The sequence below is a fragment of the Podarcis vaucheri genome (genome assembly GCF_965113315.1).
Source record: "Podarcis vaucheri genome assembly, chromosome: 12".
In the NCBI taxonomy this organism is placed as follows: domain Eukaryota; kingdom Metazoa; phylum Chordata; class Lepidosauria; order Squamata; family Lacertidae; genus Podarcis; species Podarcis vaucheri.
Window position 1 is genome coordinate 45,231,764 of NC_138750.1, and position 17,562 is coordinate 45,249,325.

Sequence of the window (17,562 nt, forward strand, 5' to 3'; positions counted from 1 at the left end):
GGGGCAGAATGCAAGTATCATTAATGGGGAGAATCTCAGCGATAAAAATGGCCCCACCCCTCACTGGCCCTGGCTCCCAACTCTTCTTGAGTATATTTCCCAGGCTGTCTTCTTGAACCTGTTGGATGGAGAATGAAAAAAGAGGTATATTTGTATGTAGAAACCTCTGACTCTTGCCTGTCCAGGACAGTGGAAAAAGTACAGCATAGAATCGTGGAGTTGGAAGGGACCCTGAGGATCATTTAGTCCAACCCCCTGAAATGCAGAAATATGCATTTGTCCCATACAGGGATCAAACCTGCAAGCTTGGCATTATCAGCACCACGCTCTACCCAACTGAGCTATCCAGGCTCAGCAAAATGAAAAACTCCAGGTACATGGAGGCGAAAGGAAAATTGACCACAACAGTTTCTTTCCCACCTGCTCTCACAGGTGAGTGGTTTGGGTAGTTTCACAGTTGGGGTAGGAGCAATACATGTGTGTGTGAAAACATGTAGACCCTGCTCTTACATGTACATTACACTGGTCTCCCAATTACTGATCAGGTCTGTGCCTGATGAGCTTTAAAATAAATGCTTTCCAATCCATATATGGTAAATGGCATGGGACAAAAAATGTGTCTTCCTTAAAATGACAGGAGACAACACCTGGACAAAAGGTTTGGCCGGATGCATCCTTGCAGTAAATTTTTGTCATTTTGCTTCTGGATCCCTGGAACAAGGGAGGAAAACTGCACCCTTGTACTTTTGTTTTTTCCTTACTGAAAACCTGGAGGGCCAGATTAGGACAAAGTCTAAATGTTGCTAGTGCAAAGGATGACTCCACAATTTTCAAGCCTCACGTAATGCTCCCAGGTTGACTTTGCCAGAGCATATTCCTGTCGGTGGAATGTTCTGTGACACTCTGGCACACACCCTGCAACAAAAGCCATTAGTGACTACCATCGACTGTGCAGAATAATTTGCTGCCTTGATTAGAGCCAAAATCTTTTGTTTTACTTGCGCTGCAAAGAACTGAATTATCTCACTTCGATTATTTGCCTAGATAATGGTTATGCATAGCTTGTTAATGGATTATTTCAAAGCCGTGACTTCAACTATCAGTATTAACTTTACCATTTTAAGGAATTGCGGTTGCTGAACATGAACAGGATATCTGTGTTCCGATGCAGTGCTGTTTTGAGTAGCAAGTACTTTTACAACTTCAGTGGCTCTTTCCAAAATATTTTGCCAGTGCTGCATCTCAGATGAGATTACTTCTGTGCTTCTGCTATCAAGGCTTACATTTGTCTTATCAAGCACTTTCCAGATTCCAGATTATATGGTACCTCCTTGTCAGTGTTGAGTTGCCTATGTAAGATTAGCCGATCTTTTGCTCCAGACAAACCAAATTCTGTAGATAATTTTAAAAATTAAAAGAATATGCAAAAGCAACCAGAACTGTATTATTATTTGTATTATAATAATCATATAAGTTTTGTTTTCATTCCCTTTCCTAATGATTGCCAAAATAAAATCCTCATTTTTCACAACTGTTGCACACTAGTCAATGTCTTCACTGAGCTATTCACCATGACCCCAAGATAACTTTCTTGGATCATTCACTGCCAGATCAGACCCCATCACTATATAACGTGAATTTCTTTTTTGCTCCAATATGCATCACTTTACACATGTGTACATTGAACCACATTTGGAATTTTATTGCTCATTCACCCAGTTTGGAGAGATTGTTTTGCAGCTCTTCATAATCCTTTTGTTCTTCCTTTTTTCCTTTTTAGCACCCTGAATAATATGGTGTCATCAAAAAACTTGGCTACTCTATTTCTGAACAAGTTAAAAAGCACAAGTTCCAATACATGTCCTTGAGTAGTGATGGGTGATTCTGCCAATTCTGGTTTCTCTCAATTTCTCATTTTTCCAATCAAGTTCAGTTCTCCACATTTCAGTTTGCAAGCTCTTTGTTGGGTTTTTTTTTTAAAAAAAAAATCCCATAAATTTATCTGCAATTTAGTGCAAATTAATCCAAATATACACATTTCTCTATGTAGTTTTCCCTATGTAGTTTCCCTAACATACACATTTTTGCAGAGCAGTTTCCCTTAATATAATGTATTTTTATATGTTTATCATCACTTACGCATTTTTATACAGACCTCCCCCAAACCTTCCATCAATGCAAAGGTAAAGGGACACCAGACCATTAGGTCCAGTTGTGGCCGACTCTGGGGTTGTGGCGCTCATCTCGCTTTATTGGCCGAGGGAGCCGGTGTACAGCTTCCAGGTCATGCGGCCAGCATGACTAAACCGCTTCTGGCTAACCAGAGCAGCGCACGGAAACGCCGTTTACCTTCCCGCCGGAGCGGTACCTATTTATCTACTTGCACTTTGACATGCTTTCAAACTGCTAGGTTGGCAGGAGCAGGGACCGAGCAACGGGAGCTCACCCCGTCGCAGGGATTCGAACCGCCGACCTTCTGATTGGCAAGTCCTAGGCTCTGTGGTTTAACCCACAGCGCCACCCGTATCCCTCCATCAATGTGGCTGGCTTTAAAAGAAGATTAGATAAATTCATGGAGGACATGGTTGCCGGGGGCTGCTAGCCACGATGGCTGTGCTCAGCTTCCATATTTGACATCTGAGGCAAACCACGTAATGGCGTCCCCTGCCAGGGAAGAAGTAGTGAGGGAAGATCTACATCAGGAACAAGGAGGGAGAATAAAGATCTACATTAATTTTTATAATGAATGATTTTAGAATGTTGTTTATGTTGTACCTTTGTACTGTTTTATTGTTGTTAGCCGCCCTGAGCCCGGCTTCGGCTGGGGAGGGCGGGATATAAATAAAATTTATTATTATTATTATTATCAGGATCTGTTGTTTTGGTGGTTGCTGCCGCCTGAGGCGCTTGCCTCCCCTTGCCTCATGAGTGAGCCGGCCCTGGGAGGCAGTATCCTTCTGAATACCAGTTGCTGGAAATCACAGAAATGCTCTGTTCTCGGGTGCTGCTTGATGCTTGGCATCTACCTTCTAGCCTTTTTAAAAAGTCCCGTAAGGTAATAATTATGCAAATCATCCTATGGTAACACCTAGGCTTAAGTACATGAGAAGTAAATCCCTGCCAGTAATCTAGGGAGGAGGCGGAGGTAGCAATTAGACAAGCAGGTGAAACTGTATTGTAGAACTGGAGGAGGAACGGAGCTCTAATGCACAGCTTCCTAAGTAGTACAACTCCTCTGTTATAATCCACCTGAGGAACTGAACCTCATTCTCCTGTAGCCCAGTTCAATGCAGGCTTACTCAGAAATAAGTCTTCTCCTTTTCTCTTTTTTTTACTTCAATGGGACAATTCACTTCAACTCATAAGTAAGTGTTCAAATGCGGCAATCTGTTTAAGGCACTTGTTATTCTAGGCCAGAAGTCCAATGCTTAGTTTCCCGCAGCAATCAGGCATGAAGGCAACAACCAGTCCCTTCATCTCATGTTCAGCAATATACTCCAAGGGGCTTCAAATCATGTGTGATAAAGTTGTCCTATTGTGAATGCTTGTTGGGTCAGAAGCCTTCAGCAGATGTCAGCAGTTGTCGAGCAGTTAATAACCTGGGACCTGGGATGGTGCAGCTTTTCATTTTTCTGGAAGCTGACTATTTTGTAGAAATCAAATCAGATTAATTTTTTTTGCTGGTTGCAGCCAATTTAAAGATTACACATCATTAGTGTTATGCCAAGCTGAAAGGGTTGCGAGTTGTCATGGGGGACCAATAACAGCCCCTACCCACCAAAAAACTCTTTGAGAAGAACTTGTTACCAAGGTATCTTTGTCATTTTGTGTGAGGTTGTGTGATGCACACATGGCTTGGAGTTGTCTCTTCCTCATGGACAGTGTGCACATTGAACAAGCATCTAGTATTTTGTTTTCTCTTTTGGCATTGTTTGTATGAAGAGCATTTATATATTTCTGATGAAAGATTAATTGCAAAAAGTACACTGCGTAGACAGGTGCATGTTGCATATTTCCTAACATTAATGCTATTCTCATAGAATTCCGCTGATGACTGGGTGTGAGATGGCACAGGCTGCACTGTGAGGTGAAAAGGAGGCATGCAGAACAGACCCTCATAACTATCACTAAAATGCACTTTTAAACATACTGCAATTGTTTATTATTTTTTGCATTTAACTGTTCTGTAATGCAAGGCTGGCTTAAGGGTGGTATATAAATATTTTAAACATATAAAGAAATTATTCAAAACCATAGGTTAAAGCCATTTTGCAACCTGTGCCTATGCATGCTTACTCAGAAGTAAGCTGCACTTACATCAATAGGTAAAGGTAAAGGTACCCCTGCCCGTACGGGCCTGTCGTGTCCAACTCTAGGGTTGTGCGCCCATCTCACTTAAGAGGCCGGGGGCCAGCGCTGTCCGGAGACACTTCCGGGTCACGTGGCCAGCGTGACGAAGCTGCTCTGGCGAGCCAGCACCAGCGCAGCACACTGAAAGGCCGTTTACCTTCCCGCTATAAAGCGGTACCTATTTATCTACTTGCACTTAGGGGGCAGGAGCTGGGTACCTATTTATCTACTTGCACTTAGGTGGGCAGGAGCTGGGACCGAAAGACGGGAGCTCACCCCGCCGCGGGGATTCGAACCGCCGACCAAGCCCTAGGCGCTGAGGTTTTACCCACAGCACCACCCGCGTACATCAATAGGACTTGCTCCCAAATAAATGGCCATAGGACATTTGGAGATGTCCACCCAGTATTTGAAGATACTTGACCAGTAATGTTAGGAGGCAATCATCTGACAGGTCAACTGAGCACTATTGCAATTCATGGTTATTTTCCTGTTCATTGTCAACTACTGTAATTGTACCAAATCTCAAGTCTGGGTGGCCATTCAGAACCCGTGATGTTCCCATGTGTCTGCTTTCTCCTTCCTTTTCACCAAAGCAGCTCCGGTTTCTCCTCACTTCCACTAGCATTCTTTTTTTGGGGGGTAGAGCCTTTTCAGTGGTGGCTCCTTGCATGCACAAGTTCCTCTCTTCTACTGAACTGCATCTTGCCCCAGTTCAGGCAGCTGGCAAAGAAACATTTTTTCTGCAAGTATTTGGAAGAGAGACCGGATCAGATGAGAGGGTGTCAGACTAGGACCTAGGAGACCAGGATTCCAATTCCCACTCAGCCATGAAGGTCACTGGGTGACCTCGGCCAGTCACACCCCCTCAGCCTAACCCACCTTATAAGGCTGTTGTGGTAATTAAATGACAGGATGAACTACATACACCACCTTCAGCACTTTGGAGAAAAAAGGTGGGCTTTACAAATGCAATCAATCAATCAATCAATCAATCGGCTGCTACTGCAGCTCTTAATAAATGACCATTCTGTGCATTTTTATGAGTTGTGAATTTTAAAGATTGCATTATTTTATAACCTTCTGTATTCTTTTCATCTTACTTCTCACTTTGTTGTAAATCGCCTTGTTGTCACTTTTTCCCCCAGAAGGGGCGGGCATGATGGATTGTCTAAAACTCTAAATAAATAAGTAAATAATCTACATTAAGTGAGCTAACAGTTCAAACAGAAGCCCTGGGAAGGCGTGTGTCGACAGTAAAGCCGACCGTGCGTGTCCCCACAATTCAGCAACCCACCAGCAAGTGTACACATGAACGAGCTGCGTGATCCCCCACTCCTGAACTTAAGATGCTTTACCAAGCTCTACCGGTAAAGCCAGGACACAACAACTTATCACACACACACGAAAACTTCACGCGCACAAAAAAAAAACCCCGTAGGAATGAAAGGTGTAAACAACAAATCCACACTTCAACTCTCTATCCCTCTGCAAGCCTTTTCGTTGCTTCCCTTTAGCTCGCTTTGGGCTGATACGGATGCGCGTGTGCTTGTGTCGTGTACTGATATAAAGCGACAACAAATTGCAATCCGTGATAATGAGGATAATAATAATAATAACAGCTCGGCTAGCGGCGCCTCCTCGCCCGGCTCCAGCACTAGGGGCTCACGCGCGCTCGCCCGGCTCCATTGCGCCGGAGGGCACCGCTCTCGCTCTCTATCCGTGTTGTCCTCTGGGCCCTCCCCTTAGACACCCCACATCCAGAGGCACTTTCCCTCTCTCCCCCCCAAATCCTCCTCCTCCGCCCTCTCGCGATCCCATTCCCCGGCCCTCCTCCTGGCGCCCCCTCCGAACCCCGTGCGCCACACACGGGTACCTGCGTCGCGCCCAAGCGGGGCGAAGAAGAAACTTTTCCCTCCTGCCGGTTCAAACGTGCTGCCGTAAAGCGGCCGTCTCCCCTGGCAACAAGGTTCCGGCGGCCGAGCACTAGGTGTAGGAAGGTGATGTAAAAAAGTAAAAAAAAAAAAAAAGGACACATACACACACGCGCGCACACACATACACAGACACACACATACACCCAACCACCCAGTGTCGTAAACCAGGTCCGGGCGGGGGTTGGGGGGGGGAGAGCGGCGAGGGGGAGGGGGGAAGGGAGGGGGGAGGAGGTGACTGGAGCATTTAGACACAAGCGAGAGGATCATGGCGGATGGCCCCAGGTGTAAGCGCAGGAAGCAGGCGAACCCGAGGCGCAATAACGGTCAGTCAGCTCCGCCGGGCAACGGCCCGCGCCGCGCCGGGGACGCTCAGGGGGGACCGGGCCGGGGGTCGGGCGGAGTAAAACGGGGGGGGGAGGGAGGAAGAAGAAGAAAGAAGACAGAAACAGAAGCAGATCCGAGAAGTAGAAAGTAATTTCCCGGGCGCTCCTCGCCGGGAGCCCGGCTCGCCCTGCACCGTTAGATCCGCTACCTGCCTGCCTGCCTGCCTCCCCGCCTCGCGCTCTCCCTCCCCGCCGCCGGGCTGCCTCCTTCTCCGCCTAGCGGTGCCTCCTCCACTCGAGCCTCCTTCGCCGGCGAGGATCAGCCCTGCCCGGGGACCGTTACACGCCGCCCGCTGCCTCCTCTTTCTCTTCCCCCGTGTCCCACCCTTCATTTTGCCCGGCCGCCGCCCGTCCCCGGCTTCTTTCCCTCAGGAGCGAGAGGGCGAAGCGGAGCCGGGAAGGGGGGGGGGCCTTTCTTTCTTATTTTCCTAGTCACTCCGGTCCCTTCTCTTTGGGGGGGGGGAAAGAGAGAGAGAGGAAGGCCGCGCCTTCGACCTTATAACGGCCCCCCCCCCTCACCTCAACTTGGAAACTTATTACCTGAGCTGAGGCGGGTCTCGCCGGCCTCTGAGGAGAAGGGGCGCCCCCTCCCACCCCGCTCCCCAAACTTTTTGTTTCGGGGGGGGGGGACTTTGCTATTGCGGAGGGAGGGGGGTCACTTCCCCTCCTCTCTCTCCTCCCCTCGCGCTGGGGAAAGTCCCCGAGGGAAGCGCGGCGCTTTTTCTTCTCAGCCTCCCACCTCCAGGCTTCGCGATCCCCCCATAGTTTGTTGTTGTTGTTTTGGGATGGTGGGGGGGGTAGATGGTGCGCTAAGGCTCCTGCTTTGGAGGTGGGGGGGGAGGAGAGAGATCCAGAGGGAACTGCGTGTAACTCCCGAACTACCTGCTTGCCAGACACGCAACAAAAACGTCGAGGGCAGGATGGCTGTAATGGGGACTTCGTTCTCTGGCGTGTGGCGTGTTTTGGCCCCGGCTGGGGAAGAAGCGGGGGGAAAGCGGGCGGCGAGGGGAAGCACTGTTGCTTGCTGCAGTGTGTATTGATTTTCTCTCTCTTTTTTTACAAGAGAAACGCACCACATGCGCACCCCTGAGATTGCCCTGGAAAGGGACCCCCTCCTTTTCTCTGCCCCTCCTCCCCTGCCTTCTATGTATTGCTCCCCCCTCTTCTCTCTCTCTCTCTCTCCCCCCCCCCGCTACTTTCGCCTCCGCCTCTTTTAGTGCCTGCAGTGCATGTTGATTTATCTCCGTAGCCATTGAACATATTGTTTCTCCTCCCACACCCCCGCCAACCTCCAGATCTTGGCAGAAGTGTTGGAAGTGTTTCTGTGAGGTTGGGTGGGTGTGTTTCCCCCCCCCCTTCTCCCCTCCTTTATCAACGTGATTGGGGTGAAGGGGGGGAGAGAAAGACAGAGCAAAAGGAAGGCTTTCTTTCTGTGTGGGTTGGGGAGGGGACGTGAATCAGCCAAGTTTCTCTTTCTCGCCCTCTTCTTGGATTTCGAGGTACCTGTTTGTATCATAATCATAATAATGGGTGGTAACGGTTTGTCCGCTGCGCCCCCTCCCCGCCTTTCTTCGCTGGCTAGGAACAACTGCTACAGCCTATATAAGGAATGACGCTTACTTTTCAGATTTAAGGGCTGTCTCTCTCTCCCCCCCCCCTTTTATGCATACGTATTACTTTGAAATGAGTTGAAACCTGCGTTGAAAAGGGGGGAATAAATACTCAAAACTTATGTTGTTGGATTTTTCTTCTATTAAAAAATAATAATACGGGAAAACTGATGACTTCTTAGGATGTAAAACGGGAGGTTTTGTAACCTTTCCTGGCAGGTTTTTTTAAAGCTTTCGTTTGGCATTTCCTGTATACGGTTATGGATTGGAAGGGTTCTAGTGGTTGGTCCGAGATCATGACGTTTTGGACAGGATTTTTTTATTTTTTTTTTAATATCTCCGAGAAGGAATTATGGTTTCCCCGGGTGAGAGGGCGCTACGACTTCTGATACTTAACGTGAAACACGCACATAAACATTGGCCTTCTAATCGACTAACTAGTTGATCGGGTGGTTCTGAACTAGTAGCTCCCTGCTCTGTATAGGGTGGGTTTATTTATAGCAAGTATCAGGATATATACGGGATATTGCAATGCTAATTTCCTGTTTTAGAGCACGCATTTGTGTGGTCTGTTTAATGTTGAGGCAGTATTAAAGGTAAGTTTGCAAAGTGCTCCTCTCTCCTTACCTTATTTAAAATGTTAATGATAGAGAAAGGGGGCTTTTCTTGTTGCTGACGACATGTGTGTGACATGGGAGTCTGAACCACCCAGTCTCCGGGCAGGAGCTGTAAACATGTTTACCTGAGCAAGGAAGAAAATGGATTTTCTCTTAAAGATACGCTTAATTGGAATATTATACTTGTAAAGCATATTAGTAGATGCCTTGAGAGACTGCCTGAAAACCTTCCTTTTGAAATCAACCAGGGAAGAGGGGGAAGAGGGATTTTGACGGCTGCAGCAAATGGCAACTTGTGCAGGTAGGGAAAAAATGGTGTGTGAGGTTTCTCTAGCATGCATGTCAGCGCTCTTGACTGCTGCTCTTGTTCTCAAGGGAGATATTTATTTACCATGCTTGCTGTCAGTGTTGTTCCTTTGTGCTTAATATTAGAAAAATAGATTTGAGGCTGTTTAGCACAAACCATTTCGTCTGCAGCATGCATGACTCGTAGAAAACAAAAGGTGCGTGGGATATAATGCTATTCCAGGTATCTTTTCATTTTTCATTATTTCGGTTAAAATCATCACCCCAGTGTTTTCAGGTTCTGGAGGAAAGCCTTTGATTTATTATTGAGTGGTTCTGATTATACTATAATCTTTTAACACATAAAGAATAACTTGAACTGCTCTACATTAACCATCACTGGGTAGGCGAGATAATAGATGCCGGATAATAGAGATTTCTCAGCAGTAGGTTCCTCTTTGACTTGCAAATGTTTACCGATCAGAATTGCCAGGGAAAGTTAACCCTTAAACCTTTCCCACAAATGGACAATTGAAATTATTTCTATATCAAATCTCTTCCATGAAGATGATGTTGATTTCATGCCTTTCAAAGATAGGTACCATGTCTTCCTGCTAATCCTGTGTAATATTTTTCCTGTCTCCAGTCTTAAGGAGGACAGACTATGATAAACTGATTTCCAGCAATGTGATTTTTACTTAGCTGTAACACCAAAATAAGTACCGCTGCTGTCTTAATGGAGTAGTGTACACCTTTTAAAAATGGTATAATTTTTTTAAAGGACATACTTTTTTATTCCACTGTCTTTGGCTCTTATTAAACTATACATTGATCCAACTACCTTTTCTTTTCCCCCTCCCCCCTTAACAGTATAAAGGTGTATTATCTTTGTGCGCCAATGTAGGTATATCTGAGGTATGTGCCATTTTTAATCTCTAAATGTAATCACTGCACTGCCCTCTCATTTGACAGTTTCAGTATTTGAATTCCAAGATGTGTGGACTTAAACATGAACATTTGGCGCTAGAAATCTGAACTTGAGTCAGAAAATCTTCTCAAACGGAACAGCTTTTTTTTTTCCTCAGGAGCTGTCATGTCTAGTCTAGGCAAATACAGAAACGTCATCTGAGCTAATACAAATAAATCTATTAATTTCATATAAAAGTGTCCTGAACTATTTAGTGGTCTGTCAGTATTACATTGTATAGTTTTGCTTCTGCTCTCTGTTGTGTTCTTGAAGTTTGCAAATAAAGAGATCTATGCAAATCACTTCATTAATCTAAAATGGCTACTGGTTGTTACATTTAAATGGTACAACTTACTTTGGACTGATTATAGTACCTGCTTATTTCAGGTATTTATTTCTCAGCTTTCTATGTCTTAGGTCCTCAAGGTGGATTTAGTACATGTTTGAATAAAGTTGTTTACTGTGTCAGTAGGACTGGGCTGTCCTAAGAACTGCCTGATGTCTACTCAGGTTCTGGCTGCCTTGGCCTTAAAGGTGAGGCAAAGAGCAATCAATTTCCAGATGAACCTACCTCCCCAACCAAATCTAGGAGCATATAATGTAACAATGGCTAGGTCAATTGTGGTTTGCCACAGAGTTCTTCATGGCCATGACTGGCTTTGTCTGAATATATATACCTCTTATTTGTAACATTCCTAAATACTTTCCCACAATACCAGATATGTAATATGGTCCTTCTGGATTGTTCAAAGTACTTAATTTCCATTCTCTCATCTATAACACCTGTGTAAGATACTATCTCCATTTTACAAGTTGGGTTGGGGCTGAGAGTAACAGCTCAGATGTTATGTTTCGGGGGGAAACATTAAGGAGTGAGACATGGAAGTGTATAAAGATATACCTGGTGAGGAGAAAATACGTTTTTCTCAATGCCTCGTAATATTAGAATCTAGAATCGTCCAGTGAAGCTGAATGGTGGGAGATTCAGTTTAAATGAAAAGGATGTACCAGTTCACACAACACATACAGTGGAACCTCTACTTATGACCATAATCTGTTCCGGAGGTCCGGTCATAACTAGAAACATACATAAGTAGAGGCGCACTTTTCCATAGAAAGTAATGGAAAAGTGAATTGATCCGTTCTAGATGATGAAAAAGACCCCCTAAAACAGCAATTTAACACGGATTTTACTGTCTAACGAGACCATAGATCCATAAAATGAAGGCAATAATCAATGTAGGTAAAGGTAAAGGGACCCCTGACCATTAGGTCCAGTCATGACTGACTCTGGGGTTGCAGTGGTCATCTCGCTTTATTGGCCAAGGGAGTACGGTGTACGGTCATGTGGGCAGCATGACTAAGCTGCTTCTGGCGAACCAGAGCAGTGCACGGAAATGCCGTTTACCTTCCCGCCAGAGTGGTACCTGTTTATCTACTTGCACTTTGATGTGCTTTCGAACTGCTAGGTTGGCAGGAGCAGGGACCGAGCAACGGGATCTCACCCCGTCACGGGGATTCGAACCGCCGACCTTCTGATTGGCAAACCCTAGGCTCTGTGGTTTAACCCACAGCGCCACCTGCATGCCAAATAATCAATGTACTGTACTATAAAATAAATAAGACAGCATTGTAGATGAAAAAAAACTAACTTTTTTTTTCTTACGTGCACTGAGGGTGGGTAGGTTTACCTGGCTACAAGCTGGGGGTGGGGCAAGGGTCAGTAAAGAGCTGATTCACTTTGGCCAGGGTCACTTTTTTTCCTTGCCAGGCCAGGTTCTTCTCTGAACTTCCTCAGGTTAGTTCCTCGGTGGGGTTTGGGGCTGCAGTGAACCCTGCTGTGCCTCTTGCAGGCAGCACCTCTTCCACAGCTTCAGGGGTGGGATGGGGGCCCTCTCCCAGGCAGCAGAAGCCCCAGCACTGCTCCACAGCTGGCCAGGCGAACTCCGGGCTGCCAGCAAGGCCTCTGTTCATATCTAGAGGAAAGTTCATAAGTCGAAGTACCTACTGAAGGTCGTAACTGGAATCATATGTAAGTAGAGCCATATGAGGTTCCACTGTAGTTAAATAATGGAATTCCCTACTGTGTATGATAAGGCTACCAGTGGCTGCTTGTCATGGCCATGTACTACCTCCAGCTGAGTACGAGTGACAGGAGAAGGCCATTGTCCTGCTGTGTTGCTTGTAGGCTTCCCATAGCCATAGTATTTGCCACTATGGAAAATGGGATACTAGACTAGGTAGGCCTCTGATCTCATCCAGCAGACCTGCTCTTGTGTTCTAGTGCTACCTAGTAAGTTAATGGCTATGGTGAGATTTGGACTTTCTGCTGCACGCTTCTAGTTGCTACACTATATGAACCCCTACAATGATACTGGTATTTTTTCCAGAGTGTTCAGAGAGTGTCAGCAGTTAACCTGCCATTATAGGCTTTTGTTTGGTCACATACAACTTGGCTGCATTCCAAGATAACCCTGAACCATGATTTAGCATTATGAGAACAAACCTCAGGCTTTCATGCTCTCTTCTCCCCTCTCCTCTAGGGTGTCTATGAGAGGGAAAGCAAAAACTTCCATATTGCTGTGTAATGCACTATCCGAAGCATAGAGTGTGGTAACTCTTAACTATAGCTAATTGACACACGTCAACTTCAAAGCATAGTTTATGAAACTGTCTTTGTTTCACCTAACCATAGTTAATTAACCACAGCTTCTCCAGGTATGGATAACATGGCAGCATATGAACAATTTAAACCAGAAGCAAAAGCTTCTGGACTTGTGACTGTAGTGTGTTGGGGACAGTGCGAACCCAAGGGTAGCTCAGCAACAAAATGCTAAATATTATTTAGGGCAGGGCTGCTAACCTCCAGATGTTGTTGAACTCTAGTTCTCATCAGCTTTAGCAAGCATAGCCAGGAGATATTTGAAAATCTAAATACCCATTTCACTGAAGAAAAGCTGGCAATGCTCAGAACCACCCTGCCTCCCAAACAGGTAAAGATCTACACGTGCTCCAGAACAAACAAAACACGTAGGAAAGCAGGCAGCTCTCTCCCAAAACAGCCAAGCCCCAAATGGAAAAAACACACCTTATAAATTGGGAGGGATAGGGGCCTTGGTGGGCATCAAGCAGACGTCCATGGGTGCTATTTGGGGGGTCCTAGTTGTATGTGTTCAGTGGGACGTGGGTGGCGCTGTGGGTTAAACCACAGAGCCTAAGACTTGCCGATCAGCAGGTCGGCGGTTCGAATCCCCGCGACGGGGTGAGCTCCCGTTGCTCGGTCCCAGCTCCTGCCAACCTAACAGTTTGAAAGCATGAAGTGCAAGTAGATAAATAGGTACCACTCCGGCGGGAAGGTAAACGGCGTTTCTGTGCACTGCTCTGGTTCGCCAGAAGCGGCTTAGTCATGCTGGCCGCATGACCCGGAAGCTGTATGCCAGCTCCCTCGGCCAGTAAAGCGAGATGAGTGCCGCATCCCTAGAGTCGTTCACGACTGGACCTAATGGTCAGGGGTCCCTTTACCTTTACCTAGTTGTATGTGTTAAAATATTTTATGCTGCATTTTCTCACTGGCCTTGGGCAAATTATCACAACCTTGGTTCCCTATATGAAAGTAAGATGACTAGGGCAAATGCACTTTATTGCCGTGTGTAGTGCAAATCCCTTATTTGCCAAAGTTTTTTTATCTGACCTTTCTGCAGCTAGTAAGAGAAATGAGATAACAAGAATATATTAATAGCCTAGCCCATAGCACTCTGCTGATTTATTAAAACAAACAAACAAACCCGTAAGCCACCCAACAGAGCAACTATGATTTCAGCAGCAATAAATATGCCAAATGGCAGTCATAAATGCTCACTGAAACCGTGATGTCTTGCCCTGTACCTAAAAACAGAAAGGGTGGGTGACAAGCAATCCTGCCAAGGCAGCCTGTTTCAGAGCTCTGGTAGGCCGTCTCCAGCATCACCATCTGCAGCGCTGCCAATGGAACAGAGCTCCAACCGTGGAGCTTAATGTATGGGTGAGCTCATATGGGCAAATGCATCCTTCAGATACTCTGGTCTCAAACAATTAGGACCTAAAAGGGAGAAACCATAACTAACTGAATCCCAAGTAAATGTGCATAATGTGTTTGTGTTTTGATATACTGTAGTAATAATCAACTGTTGAATAAGAGAAGGATGGCTCACTCTGGCCAAAAGTCTAAACTTTTGCTTTGGGGATGACTCTTCCCTTGCCACATCCTTCCGTCAGCTTCGTCTGCCCCCCCCCCATGCACTTGAGCTGCAGGTTCCCCACCCCTGCTCACGACATAAAAGTTGCTATAGTTATCCTCTGAATCATAAATTACTATTCCCCTAGGGTTTGAACTGTATCACCAACAGGTGACTCCTCTGGGTAATGATTGTTTTTAAAAAGAAAATTGCACTACTGTAATGCATTAGCGCTCTGCAGAATGCAAATATTTAAATGTTACACAGCGTCATACATTCAACATTGATGTACGCTCATGACTAGTAAACAATGCTGCAATTTAGTAGATAGCCAAGTTTATATATAGCCAGCTGTAAAAATACTCTTAATAAATGCATTAAGCAAATAATTGCTTGTTGGCAGATGTTAGTGCCGCTTGACATCCATTTTTGTTATTTTCTTCTTTTTTCATAAATGTTGCGAAAACCATGATACCTGTGGTAACTTGAAAATCTCTAGCATAGTAAGCTAGTCAACAGTTTCCATGGAAATACGATCCTAAAGTTTTAGATCGTGATGAAACACTGTGTTTTGTAATTAAGGTTTTTGATTAAAGTTGGTTATTTGTACTTTGTGTCTGATAGAGTAGCTTAAAGAATACCACTACACCCATGGGTATCCACAGCCAACCCTATGTATGCCAGTCTAGAGCTTATTGGAAGTATGTTGGGGAAAGGGCAAGATACAAATCTAGGTCTTTAGTCTTAAAGTGCTTGACTAGGCAAAACTCTGGTCAATGACTTCAGTGATGTTCTGTGAAGATAAGGTTTCAGTCTCAAAATAACCATTCTGAGAACTTAATAGGAAGAAACATGTTTAAGACAATATCATTCTGGACAGCATCGGTAAAACACAGCACCCTTTTTGCAAAATAGTACAAGTGGTGAAGTGATGCACAGGAAGTTGAGTCCTAGCAGGAGGAAATGATCAGTGTGCTGTTTTGGTTGTCTAGTGTGCTAACCACAGTGCCATGTGACACAATCATGATTTTTAAAATTGATTATTGTACAAATTAGTACCCTACTTCATTATCAGAAACTTTTGAAATTTGGTGTACACCAAGATAAAACATGATAACATACCAAGTAACATATTGATAATGGGGCCATTGTTCTCTGGCATCTTCAAACATCCAGCTGTCACTGGATCAGGCAGGTGCAAATGCACAGGTCAATATTCTAATTCTATGCAATCTCTTAAGGCACACAAACTCATCTATGGTAAGCTATTGGAAGGCTCCGAATAAGGAAAAGCTGGTTGTGCCAGTAAGCTAAAGCACACTCTACTTTGCTGCCATCACATGATTGGTGAAGATGACTTCTTAGGTTGTTATTTTTTTAAGGTTACTTGGGTAGAATTATTCAGTATTTAGCAGCCATATACAGTGCTATTTTCTAGAAAAAGAGGTTCTGGAGCTCGCTATGAACTTCTCTTAGAATGGCAATGGCTCCTACCTGAAAAGTGCCAGAGCTGGAAAAAAAGCCCTTGCCATACATATTGTGAAGACCTGTATACAAAACAATTTTTCCTGAAAGTTCTTTGTTCCACAACTCTGGCATTGCCATTCTTTTTAAGATGGTGAAATAATCTCTGTGAGACAGAACTCAGAACTTTTATAGTGATAATTCAAATGACCTTATCGTAATTAAGTTAATTTTACAGGATTAAAAAATATATGATAATTACAAAGTGCGTATTTTCTGGGAATATTTTTCCAGGCTGCTTAATTGCATGTCTCTTTCAATAGTGCATTTGTATATTGTGATAGTTCAATTTGTGTTCTGGTTGTATCACTCTCTGTTAGGATTGTAAGAAGGACTAGGAGTATGAAGATGGCTTTATGCTCTCTCTCCTCCTATTCCGTTATTATCCATATTCACTCCTCCTATGCTCTCTCTCCTCCTATTCCGTTATTAGTTATCCATATTCACTCCAAGTGATGCAATTGAAAAGTTAAGTGTGGCAGCTGAATCAGATGTTGTTGTTATATTTACACCTCATCTGGCTGGGTTTCCCCAGCCACTCTGGGTGGCTTACAGCATATCTAAAAGCATAATAAAAACATCAAACATGTATGAAGGGACTTGCTCTTTAAAATACTTCTAGTGCATAGCTCCTATGGAGGAAGCCAAAACACCTTGGTTTTGTGTCACAGGATATTTTTGGGACATTTGTGTAGAGCACTTGCCTGCTTGGGGACTTGGGGAAGGATAACTGTAAAAGACAACCAAGAAGTGGAAACTTTGTCTGCAGCATGGTGGGTACAGCTGCAGCTTGTCCGGTAATAACTCATCTGCATCAGGTTATGCAAAAACAGGTGGGGTCTGTTATGGGTCTGTTACGTCACTAGTTTTAAGCTAAGGTTGCCAAAGAAACTGCTCCCCTGAGATCTACCATGTTCCTTTGCTGGGCAGGAGGAACTAGGCCTCTCCCACTTCTTAACAGGGAGCAAACAGGGAGTAATGCATGTACTGTATTATTATTATTATTATTATTATTATTATTATTATTATTATTATTATTATTATTATTTACTGTATCTTTTGTAAGTTGCTTTGAGAGTTTGTTTAGCCAAAAAACAGCTACTGTATTAATGTATCTTTGTCCATCAGGCTGGTACCTCTTACCCATAGCTGTCAACTTTCAGATTTGAAAATAAGGGATCAGCAGCCTCACCTGTCCCGGGGACAGTCTACGGGATATCTAACAATCCGGGGAAGCAGCAGGAAACGGCGCTGGAATAAGGGAATTTCCCGCAAAAAAAGGGAAGGTTGACAGCTATGTTCTTACCTCTTTTGACAACCCCCTCCCCATAATTTGCTTCTGTATTTGAGGGGCAGGGAGTTCACCGTTTTAATCCCTATATTGATTGAGTTTGCCCATTATGGCAGATCAAATCTAGTACTGGTGTTTTTGGCAAGTGAACAGGACAGAAATGTGTGATACCTGTTCTTCCTTGGGGAGGAAAGGGGTATATAACTGGTATATCAACTGCCCAGAGTAGCTGGGGCAACCTGGTCAGATGGGTGGCATATAAATAATAAAATTATTGTTATTATTATTACTGTCACAGGAGGAAGTGGATGGGTTGAATAATCTCATTGTGTTTCCTCTCTACCCTTTCTTTTTTTTTGTTGTTCATTGTTTGCTTTCAAACTG

The 17,562-nt window shown here is 44.6% G+C and overlaps 2 protein-coding genes across 3 annotated transcripts in view; one reads left to right on the forward strand and one right to left on the reverse strand.

Moving 5' to 3' along the window:
- LOC309515715 (uncharacterized protein) overlaps positions 1–8,164 on the reverse strand; it is a 202,450-nt gene extending 194,286 nt beyond the window's left edge. The window contains exons 1-3 of the mRNA XM_082193820.1: positions 7,211–8,164; positions 6,227–6,336; positions 1,116–1,392 (exon numbers count right to left, since the gene is read on the reverse strand). The gene's annotated coding sequence lies outside the window, so the exon portion shown is untranslated. The remainder of the gene's footprint in view (positions 1–1,115; positions 1,393–6,226; positions 6,337–7,210) is intronic.
- The window catches only part of ZEB1 (zinc finger E-box binding homeobox 1), a 76,682-nt gene continuing 65,609 nt past the window's right edge, over positions 6,490–17,562 (forward strand). The window contains exon 1 of one of the 2 annotated variants that reach the window (XM_082193744.1): positions 6,490–6,610. In XM_082193744.1, the coding sequence (XP_082049870.1) occupies positions 6,553–6,610 (58 nt within the window). In that variant the 5' untranslated portion in view covers positions 6,490–6,552. Of the gene's footprint in view, positions 6,611–8,978; positions 9,199–17,562 lie in introns of those variants that run through there. The other variant, XM_082193745.1, reaches the window with a different exon arrangement.